This window comes from Oncorhynchus mykiss, chromosome 8 (genome assembly GCF_013265735.2).
Source record: "Oncorhynchus mykiss isolate Arlee chromosome 8, USDA_OmykA_1.1, whole genome shotgun sequence".
NCBI lineage: Eukaryota > Metazoa > Chordata > Actinopteri > Salmoniformes > Salmonidae > Oncorhynchus > Oncorhynchus mykiss.
The window spans coordinates 26,915,701-26,933,897 of record NC_048572.1 but is presented as its reverse complement, the minus strand read 5'-3'; the positions used below and the strand labels follow the sequence as shown (position 1 = coordinate 26,933,897).

Sequence of the window (18,197 nt, the reverse complement as noted above, 5' to 3'; positions counted from 1 at the left end):
CAGTCGAAGGCACCGCATCTCCGTGCAAGAACCGTCATTACAGTCCCTAGTTCGAATCCAGGCTGTATATCATCCGGCCGTGATTGGGAGTTCCATAGGGCGGCGCACAATTGGCCCAGAATCGTCCGGCTTTGGCCGTGGTAGGCCGTCAATGCAAATAAGAATTTGTTCTTAACTGACTTGCCTAGTTAAATAAAAGGTTACACACAGCTGAACAAAAAGTTATTTTGTTGGCATTTACGTATGTCCCCATTACCAGTAAAACATAATCAAACCGATTTCACTTAATTGCTGTGATGTTTCGTTGTTCATTTGTTGGCGTTTCATTCTCAACCAGGATTTATATTTTGCGAGTCAAAAAATAAAACACTATTTGACGTGTCAAATAAGCTTGCTGACCGATTAGGACCTGAATATGATTGCACGTCAGATAAATTTAACGCATTCATTGATTTTTACATCGATATTACACAATCACTCATATGTCACAACAACACGTATGCTATGATGGTAAAGTTGTCTCGCACATCTACAGTGATGGTCATAACAAAAATCCTAGCTAGCTCATGGAGGAAAAAAAAATATATTCCCCAAAAACATAGCAAAACAACATCTGTTTCAGTAGCAATAGTTAGATAGCTAACTATATAGCTAGGTGTCATCTAAATAACCCTAATTTATAATACAGTTCATATTTGATTAATGGTGGTTGGACCAATCTATGTGAAGCTAGCCACAACAGTGGAATTTGTGGTTAGCCTTCAAAAAAGTAGTGTGGGATAATTCTACTATTTGCATCATGGTCAATGACATACTTTTATTTAAGGCCAACCTCACATTCCACTATTGTGCCTAATTTCACAACACATAACCTGGTCTGGTGGAGTCTCACTAGCCAGATGAAGCTAGCTGGCTGCTTATAACTTCAGCTTTGGGCAACAGGGTTAAGTAGCTGGCTAACTTTTTATTTTCATGAATTGAAGAACAATTTCAATTGGCGAACAACAAGTGGCTCCTAGCTAATACTTACTCACGAGGATTCCTAAATCATTGCTAAGAATAATGAAAATTACTTCAGTTTCTACTGTTTTCAGGCTGGTTGTATTGGTGCTAGCTAGGTACCAAGCTAAAAGCTAGCTACCCCAGAAGTTGCGGTTGAACAAATGATGCTTTTTAACCAACGCGGTATTGTAAACACATCGTTCGTCGCTGGTGTTTGCAGACTTATTTGTAGCTTTGACAGTGCTACTGTATCTTTTTTGACACGCAAAGACCCAAACAGCGTTCCATAGTATGTACAATTCAAGTCGGAAGTTTACATACATTTAAAATCAGTTTTTCACAATTCATGACATTTAATCCAAGTACAAATTCCCCGTCTTAGGATCACCACTTCATTTTAAGAAAGTACATTTCAGAATATATTTCTTCCATCACATTCCCAGTGGGTCAGAAGTGTACATACACTCAATTAGTATTTGGTAGCATCGCCTTTAAATTGTTTAACTTGGGTCAACCATTTCAGGTAGCCTCCCACAAGCTTCCCACAATAAGTTGGGTGAATTTTGTCCCATTCCTCCTGACAGAGCTGGTGTAACGGAGTCAGGTTTGTAAGCCTCCTTGCTCACACACGCTTTTTCAGTTCTTCCAACATTTCCTTTTGGATTGAGGTCAGGGTTTTGTGATGGCCACTCCAATACCTTGACATCGTTGTCCTTAAGCCATTTTGGCACAACTTTGGAAGTATGCTTGGGGTCATTGTCCATTTGGAAGACCCATTTGCAACCAAGCTTCAACTTCCTGACTGTCTTGAGATGCTGCTTCAATATATATCCACATACTTTTCTATCCTCATGATACCATCTATTTTGTGAAGTGCACCAGTCCCTCCTGCAGCAAAGCACCCCCACAACATGATGCTGCCACCACCCCACAGTTGGATGGTGTTTGTCGGCTTGCAAGCCTCCCCCTTTTTCCTCCAAACATAACGATGGTCATTATGGCCAAATAGTTCCATTTTTGTTTCATCAGACCAGAGGACATTTCTCCAAAAAGTACAATCTTTGTCCCCATGTGCAGTTGCAAACTGTAGTCTGGCTTTTTTTATGGTGGTTTTGGAGCAATGGATTCTTCTTTGCTGAGCGGCCTTTCAGGTTATGTCGATATAGGACTCGTTTTACTGTGGATATAGATACTTTTGTACCTGTTTCCTCCAGCATCTTCAAAGGGTCCCTTGGCGTTTGGAAATGGCTCCCACAGATTAACCAGACTTGTGGAGGTCTACAATTGTTTTTCTGAGGTCTTGGCTGATTTCTTTTGCTTTTCCCATGATTTCAAGCAAAAAGTCACTGAGTTTGAAGGTAGGCCTTGAAATACATCCACAGGTACACATCCAATTGACTCAAATTATGTCTATTAGCCAATCAGAAGCTTCTAAAGCCATGACATTTTCCAAGCTGTTTAAAAGCACAGTCAACTTAGTGTATGTAAACTTCTGACCCACTGGAATTGTGATACAGTGAATTATAAGTGATATAATCTGTTTGTAAAACATTGTTGGAAGAATTACTCATGTCATGCACAAAGTAGAGGTCCTAACCGACTTGCCAAAACTATAGTTTGTTAACAAGACATTTGTGGAGTGGTTGAAAAAATATGTTAATGACTCCAACCTATGTAAACTTCCGACTTCAACTGTATATCGTGAACCTAATAGCAAAGAAGCTATTACTGTGTAACTCCGGTAGGGCAACATCTGAAAAATACTCTTTCAAAATGACTCGACTCGTGCTCGACTTGTTGACTGCTTCGTTCCACACAGCAGACATTGTGGGCTAGTTTAGGAATGCTGTTTTGCACGTGTAGCTCAACATTTTAACATTCAACATTACGCCATGTACTTACATTATATAGGTGTGCACGTGAGCTTTGACATCGGTTTTTAACGTCGCCGTTAAACTAGACATCGATTGCGATATGTTGACCGATATATCTCACATCCCTAATTTGTCATTTTTTTCCCTTTCCTGAGAAGCAAGATAAATCCAAACCGAGAGCAAAAGATCATGGAAAGAACCGAACATGTTGTGAACCGTTACCCCCCAAGCAGACATTCCTCAACTAGAACAAATGAGCATGGATCAAATCAATCAGCCTTAATCAAAAGCAATATGGTTAACACAAATGTATGAATGTGTTGGGGAGTTATGACATCACGTTAGTTGTTTGGCTAATATCAACACCTGACAATTGTATGGTTTTGTGACCCAAAACAAGTACCCACTAAATAAGCTGGCCTTGGCAGACTTTCAGTTGACTTTTCAGACAGGGTAGAGACAGTCGGGAAAGTCCTGTATGGTAATACGTTGAGAAGTTAAATGAAATAAGGTGAAATGTGAACTTTGCGAGGTGGAATTGAGCTACAGTGGCAGTACTGGTGCAATGCTTAACCGTCTGAATGGGAGGCATTGGGAAAGTGAGATCCAAACCGTTGCTGGCAGCAGCGGAGGCCCCCCAACAATAGACAGGCTTTTCACACAAACGAAGCATGATAAAGGCATGGAGTGAGAAAATCACAGAGCTGTTTACAGAAATTATTCAGTTGATACGCAGCCATTGTCATTGGCAAAGGATGACGGATTCAATGCAATAACGGTATATCTAGAACCAGACCACAAGATACCATGTTGAAAAACTATGACGGCCCGGATGGAGAAATTGTACAATGTTTGTTCTGAAAGTACCAAGTGCAAGCTCTCAAACGCCATACCTGGCGTTAACAACATACTGTTGGACGTCTATGAACAGTTGGTCAATACATCACTACAATGAGCCATCACAGTGAGAAGTGGAACACGAAGTCCAGGTACTGACCACAGAACACAGAGGAGAGGCACAGCAGAGAACCTAAAAAAACACACTACCATCATTGCCAAGTGGGTGGGGGACAACGTTATTCTAAAATGGACTAAATTGTTTCTCCCCCCCTCATCAATCTACACACAATAACAAAGCACAAACAGGTTTGTAGAAACTAGAAATGTATTTTAAAAATTCTTGAGTATGATGCTAGAAGCCTGGCACACCTGTATTTGGGGAGTTTCTTCCATTCTTCTCTGCAGATCCTCTCAAGTAGGGATGCACAATATATCGGTCAACATATCAGAATCGGCCGATATTAGCTAAATAATACCAACATCAGTATCGGCCCAATGTCTAGTTTAACGCCGATGTGCAAAACCCAAAGCAGATGTGCATACCTATATAACATGACGTAATGACGCCACATAAAATATTGCATTATTATGGCATTTCCACTGTGGCGATCTATGAAGAGGATGAAAAAAGTATTCATGCGGTATCTGAACACTTGCAGCCATTCTCATGATGTCATTAATTTCACAACGTAAGAAGAAATCAACATTTTGAAGCATATTTCTTCGACAATTGCTGTTTTTGGATTACAATTTGATAATTCAGTTTGGAATTCATTAGTTGATGTGGCTCTAAATTAGTTAACGTAATGTATTAGTTAGAAAAGGCCAGATTGATTATCATACTCTGTAGCCAGTGCATCATCATCATCAGATAATTTTTGATGGCTCTACACAGCACTGTGGAGCTAGACTGCATTTATACACAACGATGATCATAATCCATTTCGCGTCTACTTGTCCCGAACGCCTGATCGAAGGCAGTTTCTTTGTGAGGCATCTACCTGAAAATACAGTACATGATCTAAGATTTATACTTCTATGACTGCTGAATACAAACTATGCCTTATTTACTTTGAAGAACTACTAAAATTGTGATTTTTGTCTGACAGCATAGGCAGGAGGGCTAATTGAGGTTATTTTACTGCGCTACCCGTCTTTGGGGTGTCACTAGTTGCCAGTCAAAATGTCTAAAGCCTGCCTATTTCTACAATTTCTCTTCTTAAAATCAGATTTTAAACCTAACCTTAACCATACTGATAACATTATGCCTAATCTTAAATTAAGATCAAAAGGCACATTTTTCTTAATTTAGGCTTTGTGGTTGGGGTAACTAGTGACAACCCCGTCCTTTTCTACAGCCAATCCATTAATATTAAACAACAACCTACCTGTTGGTTGATCATTGTAGCCTACTCCTTCTCATTTAGTCAACTTAATTCAATACATTTTTATTATATTTTGCATTGATTAGAAATCACCAACTTCACTTCCTACACGTGGAGCCTCTGACTGTAGTGGCGTATTGGCGCATTTATTGACCGGCAATAGCCAACACACTTTTGTAGCTTGTTATGTCTTTTTTTTTTTTTTTTTTTAAATGGGGCGCATTCATAACTCAGTGTTTTATTAAAATGTTGAATGTAATGGTCTATCCTTGTAGGCTATGTAGCCTTGTCACATACAGTGGGGCAAAAAAGTATTTAGTCAGCCACCAATTGTGCAAGTTCTCCCACTTAAAAAGATGAGGCCTGTAATTTGTCATATGTACACTTCAACTAAATCCAGATAATCACATTGTAGGATTTTTAATGAATTTATTTGCGAATTATGGTGGAAAATAAGTATTTGGTCAATAACAAAAGTTTCTCAATACTTTGTTATATACCCTTCGTTGGCAATGACAGAGGTCAAATGTTTTCTGTAAGTCTTTACAAGGTTTTCACACACTGTTGCTGGTATTTTGGCCCATTCCTCCATGCAGATCTCCTCTAGAGCAGTGATGTTTTGGGGCTGTTGCTGGGCAACACAGACTTTCAACTCCATCCAAAGATTTTCTATGGGGTTGAGATCTGGAGACTGGCTAGGCCACTCCAGGACCTTGAAATGCTTCTTACGAAGCTACTCCTTCGTTGCCCGGGCGGTGTGTTTGGGATCATTGTCATGCTGAAAGACCCAGCCACGTTTCATCTTCAATGCACTTGGTGATGGAAGGAGGTTCACTCAAAATCTCACGCTACATGGCCCCATTCATTCTTTCCTTTACACGGATCAGTCGTCCTGGTCCCTTTGCAGAAAAACAGCCCCAAAGCATGATGTTTCCACCCCCATGCTTCACAGTAGGTATGGTGTTCTTTGGATGCAACTCAGCATTCCTTGTCCTCCAACCACGACGAGTTGAGTTTTTACCAAAAAGTAAGATCTTGCGTGGAGTCCCAGATCGAGGGAGATTATCAGTGATCTTGCATGTCTTCCATTTCCTAATAATTGCTCCCACAGTTGATTTCTTCAAACCAAGCTGCTTACCTATTGCAGATTCAGTCTTCCCAGCCTGGTGCAGGTCTACAATTTGGTTTCTGGTGTCCTTTGACAGCTCTTTGGTCTAGGCCATAGCGGAGTTTGGAGTGTGACTGTTTGAGGTTGTGGACAGCTGTCTTTTATACTGATAACAAGTTCAAACAGGTGCCATTAATACAGGTAACAAGTGGAGGCCAGAGGAGCCTCTTAAAGAAGAAGTTACAGTTCTGTAAGAGCCAGAAATCTTGCTTGTTTGTAGGTGACCAAATACTTATTTTCCACCATAATTTGCAAATAAATTCATAAAAAATCCTACAATGTGATTTTCTGGATTTTCTTTTCTCATTTTGTCTGTCATAGTTGAAGTGTACCTATGATTAAAATTACAGGCCTTTCTCATCTTTTTAAGTGGGAGAACTTGCACAATTGGTGGCTGACTAAATACTTTTTTGCCCCACTGTAGATCATGTTATTTTAGACAGCTTTTTCATTGTTAATAGGCCTATTCTTTTCTTAAGTGAATATTCTCGCAAGTAATCAAATATTGATGTCCGGATATTCTAGTATCTTTGCCCATCTCTATTTGCCACAAATACAGTGCATTTGGAAAGTATTCAGACCCCTTGACCTTTTCCACATTTTGTTATGTTGCAGCCTTATTCTACAATTGATGAGGATTTTTTTTTGTTAATCCATCTACACACAATATCCCATAATGACAAAGCAATTTTTATTTTTTTTTTTTGCCCCCCAAAATAAACAGATCCCTAAGTATTCAGACGCTTTGCAAAAAAGACTTTAAATTGAGCTTAGTGTAACAACCGTTTTAGAAAGTAATACTGAAGTCATGCACAATTATCAGTTTCTATTTAGGTTTATGTCACCCATTCATTGTCAGTTAGATACACAGTAGGACCCAAAAGCATCCTGTTTCCATTGATCATCCTTGATGTTTCTACAACTTGATTGGGGTCCACATGTGGTCAATTCAATTGATTGAATATGATTTGGAAAGGCATACACCTGTCCAGATAGGTCCCACAGTTGACGGTTTGGTTGACAAAGGAATTGTCCATAGAGCTCCGAGACAGGATTATGTCGAGGCACGGGTCTCGGGAAGGATACCAAAACATTTGACGCTTTGAAGGTCCCCAAGAACACCGTGGCCTCCATTTGTAAATGGAAGAAGTTTCGAACCACCAAGACTCTTCCTAGAGAAGGCCGCCCAGCCAAACTGAGCAGTCAGGGGAGAAGGGCCTTGGTCAGGGAGGTGACCAAGAACCCAATGGTCACTCTGACAGAGCTCCAGAGTTCCTCTGTGGAGATGGGAGAACATTCCAGAAGGACAACCATTTCTGCAGCACGCCACCAATCAGGCCTTTATGGTAGAGTGGCCAGACAGAAGTCACTCTTCAGTAAAAGGCACATGACAGCCTGCTGTGATGTTGCCAAAAGACACCTAAAGGACTCTCAGACCATGAGAAACAAGATGCTCTGGTCTGATGAAACCAAGATTGAACTCTTTGTCCTGAATGCCATCGTCACGTCTGGAGGAAACCTGACACCATCCCTACGGAGAAGCATGGTGGTGGCAGCATCAAGCTGTGGGGATGTTTTTCAGCGGCAGCCATCGATGTGTCTGCTTGGGGGGGATATATACGGCTGTGATTATAATCGAAGAGAATTCTCTTGGTAGATAATGCGGTCTACATTTGATTGTGAGGAATTCTAAATCAGGTGAACAGAAGGATTTGAGTTCCTGTATGTTTCTTTCATCACACCATGTCACGTTAGCCATAAGGCATACGCCCCCGCCCCTCTTCTTACCAGAAAGATGTTTGTTTCTGTCTGCGCGATGCGTGGAGAAACCCGTTGGCTGCACCGCCTCGGATAGCGTCTCTCCAGTGAGCCACGTTTCCATGAAGCAAAGAACGTTACAGTCTCTGATGTCCCTCTGGAATGCTACCCTTGCTCGGATTTCATCAACCTTGTTGTCAAGAGACTGGACATTGGCAAGAAGAATGCTAGGGAGTGGTGCACGGTGTGCCCGTCTCCGGAGTCTGACCAGAAGACCACCTCGTTTCCCTCTTTTTCGGAGTCGTTTTTTTGGGTCGCTGCATGGGATCCGCTCCGTTGTCCTGTTTGTAAGGCAGAACACAGGATCCGCGTCGCGAAAAACATATTCTTGGTCGTACTGATGGTGAGTTGACGCTGATCTTATATTCAGTAGTTCTTCTCGACTGTATGTAATGAAACCTAAGATGACCTGGGGTACTAATGTAAGAAATAACACGTAAAAAAACAAAAAACTGCATAGTTTCCTAGGAACGCGAAGCGAGGCGGCCATCTCTGTCGGCTATTTCGGTTATTTGACGTGTCAAATTAAAAGCTTATTTAACGTATCTTTTTTGACATGCAAAGACCCAAATGGCGTTCCATAGTATGTCGTGAAGCTAATAGCAGTGACACTATCGCTCGACCAGTCGGCGAAAGCCAACAGCCATGACAGAACGGTTGATTGTCAAGGGCAATGAAATCCATTATCTTGGCTTTTATGGATTTCACCTTTTGAGTTGTCTCATCGAAATGGTCTTACTCTTTCAAATGACTGCTCGACTTGTTGACAGCTCGATCCACACAGCAGACATTGTAGGCTAGGTTGGAAATGCTCCATTCCAAACTCCAAAAAGCACAGATGAAATTCAGTACAAAAACAGGACAGCCCTCTTGAACACATCTTGCCGTTCGAAACACACCAACAATTAAATAGGCTACTTACTCTCCCCCCCCCCCCCATCTCAGATAGATACATAAACACCAACAAAGTCCACAGTCTCCTTTTCTCTCACCTAAATCACTCAAGTCTATTACTCCAGGACAGCCTGCCCCATTCAATGGGTGTACGAGTGTGAGACTGAGTGTGGGTGTGTTGTTTGTTTGTTTGCGAGCACAGTGTGATGGACTGGAAGGGAGGCTGAGGCTCCCTGAGAGTTCCCTGTGCAGTTCCACCGGGGAGCAATTCGTCTGACCTGCTAAATTTACCCCCAGGGGGCATGACAGGCACAGAGAGTTAACACATTTATCCACTGCCAAGGCTGTGCTGGCCAGCAAAACCTTCATCCATCCCGTTAGCAGATTGCCGATTTCTCTCTGGCAGCATTTTCTCCTCCTCAATAACCTGAGCATTTGAGAGTCTGTGCTCCCCATATACAATGCTGGGTCTGACTAAATAGGCCTACAATGTTAGATGGCAACAGTGGGTGGATAAACCTATCCAATCATTAAGCTTCTCATCAGTGCTCATGAGAGAGATGAAATGCAGATCGAAAGCCATTTCCTAAATATTGCACACCGCGCAAAGCATTTGTGCAAATGCAGGAGAAACCATAAACCTGACCTTTGACCACCTGCTGTACAGTGAGGGCACTAGGTCCTCTCACACCCTACAGTCCTGTCATGCATGCATGTCACTGTCTTGGCAGATTGCCAGTAGCCCATGGACAGTTTAGTTTTTTTCCACCATTCATCATTGAAGTCCTAGCATGAGACAACATTCTAGGTCACATTACCCCTCTGATAGACTCGCATGGCAGGACTCTCTCCCACACAACTCCAAACGGTGTGTCTAACTTGCAGGTGTAGGAAAAATTGGTAGGTCACACAATCTCCTGTGTGATAGGGAAAACAAAATCTCTTCCCACCCTACGTTCTTCAGAAGTTAATGGAAATATATCAACCTTGTCAAAACACAGGGTTTGTAAATGTGCTTCGCTAACTAGCGTACCTTCGATAACGTCAAAAGTTTGATACAATGTAGGCTACATTTGTCATATCACCCCCACTTGTGGCAGCAGTATGTTGACCTTAGAATGTCCCAACTCCCAAGCACGGTGATACCACAATCAAACAGCCATAACAAAACACGTTTCCATCCACAGTTATGCGAGTAAAGTCACATCGTAAAAATAAAAAGTGCTGTTATAGAATGTATTAGTCGACGTGGTGGGACCCTTTTGTGCCTGAAAAATGAATTAAGCAAGAAATGGGGGTGGAAACGCCTTAATGCGCAAATAATGATTTAACAACCACCATATTGAAGTAAACTTGGATTCACGTGATTATTTGGTGTGTGTTGTCCTCCCACTACAACTTGGGAAACGCAGTTTTAGGCTACAGATGAAATAGTCATGATGAACTTCACAAGTGCACGGTGATCTTGATGCTCCTTTCCAATAAATATTGAGGATCTTATGATGATCGGTGCTTGAGTTGCGTTTGACAAATAAAAATACTCTCCCTTTTATCCATAATCACATCATGTAGACTAGTCCACCGCACATCATCTGCAAGCTTTTGGCTAGAGCGCACGTGCAAAGACCAGAGTAGGCATATTTGCTATTTAACGCAACAGTTTGTGACAAAAAAATACACGGTAGAGTTGAAAATGCAATGGAAACACATTGAAATTTCGATGTTTATTTGGTACATGAAAACTTCAGTGAAAAAGTACATTTTGTGTACACTGTCAACACACACTGATTTTAATCTGCAACAAGTCAGTTTGGTGGAAAGACACCACTGGTGGGAAAATATATGTTTTCTATATGCATATTTCTTAAAATTTGCATGAAAATCTGTCGCCAATTGGATGTAAAACATGCTACTACGGCTGGGGGAAAAAAACATGAAGAGCAGAGCAGGTTTTCTGTTCTCTTCAAAATTAGCCCCATGGAATGTCTCTGTAGGGTGCTAGTGACAGTGGAGAGAGGGGGGGGGGTACATGAAACACAGAATGGGTAAAGCAGCCTACCCAATGAGAGCCTAACCTCATGCTGAACCCAAAGCCACACCTTTAGAAGGGGTTAGAAGTTCAACTGCCCAATATTTATCTACTCCACTCTCACCTCTTTCCTCAGCTTTTAAAGTAGTCAATTATATCAGTGTGGGCCTGGTTTCAAAGGTTTTGCATTGAGTTTGTTTTGTAGTGCATTAATTTTACATACAGTACGAGTCAAACGTTTAGACACCTACTCATTCAAGGGTTTTTCTTTATTTTTACTATTTTCTACATTGTAGAATAATAGTGAAGACATCAACTATTAAATACCACATATGGAATCATGAGGTAACCAAAAAAGTGTTGAACAAATCAAAATATATTTGAGATGCTTCAAAGTAGCCACCCGTTGCCTTGACAGCTTTGCACACACTTGGTATTCTCACAACCAGCTTCACCTGGAATGCTTTTCCAACAGTCTTGAAGGAGTTCCCACAAATGCTGAGCACTTGTTGACTGCTTTTCCTTCACTCTGCGGTCCAACTCATCCCAAACCATCTCAATTGGGTTGAGGTTGGGTGATTGTGGAGGCCAGGTCATCTGATGCAGCACTCCATCACTCTCCTTCTTGGTCAAATAGCCCTTACACAGCCTGGAGGTATGTTGGGTCATTGTCCTTTTGAAAAACAAAATGTTAGTCCCACTAAGCGCAGACCAGATGGGATGGCTTTTGGCTGCAGAATTCTGTGATAGCCATGCTGGTTAAGTGTGCCTTGAAATCTAAATAAATCACAGACAGTGTCACCAGCAAAGCACCCCCACACCATCACACTTTCTCCTCCATGCTTCCCAGTGGGAACCAAACATGCAGAGATCATCCGTTCACAAAGACAAGCAGTTGGAACCAAAAATATCTCATTCGGACCAGACCAAAGGACAAATTTCCACCGGTCAAATGTCCATTGCTCATGTTTCTTGGCCCAAGCAAGTCTCTTCTTTTTATTGGTGTCTTAAGTAGTGGATCCTTTGCAGCAATTTGACCAGGAAGGCCTGATTTATGCAGTCTCCTCTGAACAGTTGATGTTGAGATGTCTGTTACTTGAACTCTGTGAAGCATTCATTTGGGCTGCAATCTGAGGTGCAGTTAACTCTAATGAACTTATCCTCTGCAGCAGAGGTAACTCTGGGTCTTCCTTTCCTGTGGCAGTCTTCATGAGAGCCAGTTTCATCATAGCGCTTGATGGTTTTTGCGACTGCAAAAAAAAGTTCTACATTTTCTGGATTGACTGACCTTCATGTCTTAAAGTAATGATGGACTGTCGTTTCTCTGCTAATTTTAGCTGTTCTTGTCATAATATGGACTTGGTATTTTACCAAATAGGGCTTTCTTTTGTATACTACCCCTACCTTGTCACAACGCAACTGACTCAAACTCATTAAGGAAAGTAATTCCACAAATTTACTTTTAACAAGGCACACCTGTTAATTGGAAAGCATTCCAGGTGACTGACTACCTTATTAAGCTGGTTGAGAGAATGCCAAGAGTGTACAATGCTGTCAAAGCAAAGGGTGGCTACTTTGAAGAATCTCATATTTGAAACATATTTAGATTTGTTTAACACTTTTTTGGTTACTACATGATTCCATATCTGTTATTTCATAGTTTTGGTGTCTTCACTATTATTCTACAATGTAGAAAAGAGTAAAAAATAAAGAAAAACCCTGGAATGATTAGGTGTTTCCAAAAGTTTGACTGGTACTGTATAATCCATTGCCTTTTCATAAGTCAGTGAAGCCTAGGCTATTCAAAAACTCTTAAAAAAGGGTAGCCTAACACCTATTCCAATTAACAGCCATGATGCATAACTAGGCTAATTGTCACAATTGCAAACCAGTGCAGGGTGACAAAGAGCTCACTAGAAAGTTTTTAAAAAAGGGATAGAAAAATGAGCTGGGACAGATATGAGGGAACATAGTGTGAAGACTAGAAGTCGACCGATTCATCGGAATGGCCGATTAATTAAGGCCGATTTCAAGTTTTCATAACAATCGAAAATTGGTATTTTTGGACACCGATTTTGCCTATTATTATTATTTTTTTACACCTTTATTTAATCTTTATTTAACTAGGCAAGTCAGTTAAGAACACATTCTTATTTTCAATGACGGCCTAGGAGCGGTGGTTTAACCGCCTTGTTCAGGGGCAGAACGACAGATTTTCACCTTGTCAGCTCGGGGTATTCAATATTGCAACCTTACAGTTAACTAGTCCAACGCTCTAACCACCTGCCTCTCATTGCACTCCACGAGGAGACTGCCTGTTACGCGAATGCTAGCTAGTTGCTAGCTAGCATTAAACGTATCTTATAAAAAACAATCAATCAATCATAACAACTAGTTAACTACACATGGTTGATGATATTACTAGTTTATCTAGCGTGTCCTGCGTTGCATATAATTGCTGCGGTGCGTATCGTTTCCCCAATGTGTACCTAACCATGAACATCAATGCCTTTCTTAAAATCAATACACAGAAGTATATATTTTTAAACCTGCATATTTAGCTAAAAGAAATCCAGATTTGCAGGCAATATTAACCAGGTGAAATTGTGTCACTTCTCTTGCGTTCATTGCACGCAGAGTCAGGGTATATGCAACAGTTTGGGCCGCTTAATTTGCCAGAATTTTAAGTAATTATGACATAACATTGAAGGTTGTGCAATGTAACAGTAATATTTAGACTAATGGATGCCAGTTTATGACTTCAAGCCTATCAACTCCCGAGATTAGGCTGGTGTAACTGATGTGAAATGGCTAGCTAGTTATCGGGGTGCGCACTAATAGCGTTTCAAACATCACTCGCTCTGAGACTTGGAGTAGTTGTTCCCCTTGGTCTGCATGGGTAACGTTGCTTCGAGGGTGGCTGTTGTCGTTGTGTTCCTGGTTCGAGCCCGGGGAGGAGCGAGGAGAGAGACGGAAGCTATACTGTTACACTGGCAATACTAAAGTGCCTATAAGAACATCCAATAGTCAAAGGTTAATGAAATATAAATGGTAGAGAGAGAAATAGTTATATAATTCCTATAATAACTACAACCTAAAACGTCTTACCTGGGAATATTGAATACTCATGTTAAAAGGAACCACCAGCTTTCATATGTTCTCATGTTCTGAGCAAGGAACTTAAACGTTAGCTTTCTTACATGGCACATATTGCACTTTTACTTTCTTCTCCAACACTATGTTTTTGCATTATTTAAACCAAATTGAACATGTTTCATTATTTATTTGAGGCTAAATTGATTTTATTGATGTATTTTATTAAGTTAAAATAAGTGTTCATTCAGTATTGTTGTAATTGTCATTATTACAAATACTTTTTTTTTTTAATAAAAAAATCGTCTGATTAATTGGTATTGGCTTTTTTTGGTTCTCCAATAATCAGTATCGGCGTTGAAAAATCATAATCGGTCGACCTCTAGTGAAGACCGGTGGAGCTTGGATTTGAACACATGCAGAGAGGGGATTGTTTGAGTGCAAAGGGCAGCGCCTTTAACCCTAAATGCTCAACCAACCTCACTAATGTAATCTTTCTTAAAAAGGAAGTGAACAGTGCCACACAGCACTTAAACCCCTGTGGATTGTCTGAAAATCTACTAATCTCACTAGATCCACAAATGGACAGCAGGCTTGGCGGAATATTGTCAGGGTGCTGCCCCTCCCACATTAATCACTAGGATTATCCCAACTTTCTTTACTGTAATCACATTCTTAAATGGTATTCCCAGACACTTGCAGAGGTGATCATTTAATTCACTGGTGCATACATGCACTTGCCATTAGACATAATATTACTTTCCAACTGCAATTGTTGCTTTGGGGTTTCACTAGCCAAGGCTTTCGAACAAGCAGCATAGCTAAAGCTTGTGGTCGAGTTGATGGTTCATTGACAATATGGTAAAACAATGTTCAACCAACCTTAAAATTGGTGATACTTCATTTATTCTAAATTTTGAAGGCACCAGTGTCTTATTAACAACTGTTTACAGTTGAAGGTGGAACTCCAAAAAACAGAGAATGTTCACAAAAATATGAAATCTACTTTTTGCACCGCGTGAAGAGATTTCTCGCCATCTTAGCTGACATACATCTCGCATTTCCTAATATCTTTGCTGGAACTAGTCACTTCTAAGTAACGTGGCTACGGTCACATGTAGAAGATTGCACAGCCTTACACAATGCAACCAAAACACAAAAACCCGATTTAATTATTTCTGAATATTCCCTGGTTATCGGGGTTCCACCTGCAACTGGACATTGGTGCAATTCAAAAATCAAGAAATATGGAACTATTGCCAAGGTAGGTAGAAAAATGTTCACCTATCTATAATCCATCCTACACTAGAACCCCATATGGAAGAAGTAGCCGTACAAGGATCCAACTAGAGCTGGGGTTTCATGAGCCAGTGGTCTAGTTGGAACAATGCTTCAAATATTGGAGAAGGGATGCAACAACTTAGTGGGTTTTCAACAACAACACATTTGGCAGGAGAAGTTCTGCCCCCATTCATTTTCAACGAAAAGAGGGCACGTGGAGAAATATAGTGGGATTGTGGGAAGGTGAGCGGTGAGAAGCCTGCTAGCAGAGGGGTAGAAGAAGTTGAGCTCTACTCTTTGCACATTCAAACGTTATCAAAACCCACTGTTTCAAGCACGTAACATCTTCCTGGTAAAATACACTTCTCACAGAGTTTGACTGAGGCAACAGTTAAAGATGGAATCCGCATTAAGGGAAACAGAACCACCTTTGTTATGATTTTGCGGATGAAAATGTCTAGTAAAAAAAACATTGCAATACATATTCTGCTGTTCTATCGAACGCATGCAATGATGTCCCGTAATGTAATATTCCAATCGTTAGTGGCAGATTCACCATTAAGGATCCCAGCTTTAATGCCTCCATGTTCCCTTTGTGAAGTGTCGAACGACCAGCATAACATGTACATTCACCAACACTCACCGGCATCATATTGGCGGCTCTGTCTGTCAGAACGACGGGGGCATCAAATCAACAATGTCGAACTTGGAAAGGTTGAATTCGATGTCTTCTAGCTATCTGCTAACGATATCCAAAGTTATGGCTGGAGATTCTGCCCAGTAGCGCCAACAGTTCAGTGATGAGAGCCAGCCCAGGCCTCGTCCTATGCAATGCAATATAAAAACGGATATGAGCTAATTAACTGTTACAGTAACTAGATACCAAGCCAACTAACTGCATACAGACTATGTGGCAGGCAGTGAGAAGTCACGTTGGCCTAACTACCTAGTTAGGCCGAGTGGGTCAGAGCTCAGGTAGTCTAACGTTACGGCAAACACTGACATCAACTCATCAACACTTGGGCCTGGAGCGAACCTTATATTGATGATGAATACCAAACATTGACACTACAGTTTCCCTTACTATATAGCTAGAGAGTTATCCACGTTAATGTTTCGATTGTTACTTTAATATTGTACTGTAAGTAGTTAACTATTTATAGGCTAGGTAGCTAGCTAACGTTAGCTAGTTAGTAGTGTCATACCATCAGTATAATTTGGTCAGTGTGGAACTTCGCTAGCTAGCCAATTAGACAGTTAGTTAGGTCTTGCCGATGGCCTAACTTTAGCTATCTAGCTAACGTTACCTAGCTGCTGCTAGTTCTGCCATGCTAGCTAACGTAACGTTCGTTGCCAATTGTTTGTATCGTAGTTTTAACTAAAATTTTAGGAGCGTTTTGTAGCGCTTAGCTAACGTTAGCACCTCGTTTTTGAATGTAAAACATGAATAACGTTAGGCTTGTTCAGGTGGATTATTTACTAGCTAACATTAGTGAATAGCTAGTCTAATTTAGGTCGCGAGATAACGTTAACTAGCTAGCTAATCAGCTGATGAAACAATAGCTAGCAAGTAACGTTAGCTAGCTACTGAAATAAACAACAAAAGCGTTACTTACAGATGTCAGAGACAATTCCTGTTCATTCTTGGTCGTCGTAGCCTATCGCGAGTGATTCAGGCCTAATGAAGCTACTGATACTAAGTAACCTAACGTACTAGCACCATAAAATGCGGTCAAAGATCTTTACAACTAACCCAAGATAGACCCGAGCCTGAATCCTAGTGGGCAGAACAAGCAAGGAGGTGGGCAGAGCCAAACTCTTCTTCGATGAGGATTAACGGCGGTTGGCATCCAATAAATGTTGCATTATCGCCACATACTAGACTGGAGTACAACTCCCTTATACTTTGTTTGAAAAAAATGATTAACAAATACCCAACCATCTAACACAGGAGTGGGCAAACTTTTTGGCTCAGGGGCAACATCAGGATTTTGAAATTCAACGGGAACGCAGTTTTGGGCGGACAAATTGTTTGTTAAAAGCAATTTCTGGGGGCCTCCCGAGTGGCGGTCTAAGACACTGCATTGCAGTGCTTGAGATGTCACTACAGACCTGGGTTCGATCCCAGGCTGTGTCACAGCTGGTCTTGACTGGGAGACCCGTGAGGCAGTGCACAATTGGCCCAGCATCCTCTGGGTCAGGAGAGGGTTTGGCAGGCGGGCAGGGCACATGCATGCTGACACAGGTGTATGGTGTTTCCTCTGACATATTGGTGTGGCTGGCTTCCAGGTTAAGCGGGCGGTGCGGCTTGGCTCGGTTGTGTTTCGGAGGACACACAGCTCTCGACCTTCACCTCTCCTGAGTCTGTACGGGAGTTGCAGCAATTGGATACCATGAAATTGGGGGTAAAAAAAATATATTTGATTGAAGTGCCCGGCAGCCAGATACAGCAAGAAGGTCAAGAGGCTATCGGTGCGTTTTAGCATGTATTTGCATATTTCCATTAGGGAACTCTGTGGTATGTGTGTGTGTGTGGAGGCTGGTGGGAGGAGCTAAAGGAGGATGGGCTCTGGAATAAATACGGTATCTGGCCTGCCAAACACTTCAAACATATGGAAACCACAGTTCCATTTATTCATTTCCAGCAGTTACAGAGCACGTCCGCCAATAGCTCCCCCCACCAGCCTCCACTGGTGTGTGTATTTGCGTGTGTGCAATAACTCAATTTGCCCTTGCACTCCTTCTAAACAACGCCATTTTTAGAAACTTCCATTGATGAGAACATTTGCTGAGTGTCTGCCAAAATCCATCTC

The 18,197-nt window shown here is 41.4% G+C and overlaps 1 protein-coding gene across 4 annotated transcripts in view; it reads right to left on the bottom strand.

Moving 5' to 3' along the window:
• ppp1r13bb (protein phosphatase 1, regulatory subunit 13Bb) overlaps positions 1-17,229 on the bottom strand; it is an 81,175-nt gene extending 63,946 nt beyond the window's left edge. For 2 of the 4 annotated variants that reach the window (XM_021612187.2, XM_036985199.1), the window contains exons 1-2: positions 17,001-17,228; positions 16,028-16,208 (exon numbers count right to left, since the gene is read on the bottom strand). In XM_021612187.2, coding sequence (XP_021467862.1) covers positions 16,028-16,036 — 9 coding nt within the window. In that variant the 5' untranslated portion in view covers positions 16,037-16,208; positions 17,001-17,228. Of the gene's footprint in view, positions 1-16,027; positions 16,209-17,000 lie in introns of all 4 variants that reach the window. The other 2 variants (XM_036985201.1, XM_021612188.2) reach the window with 2 other exon arrangements.
• Between the last annotated feature and the right edge of the window lie 968 nt (positions 17,230-18,197).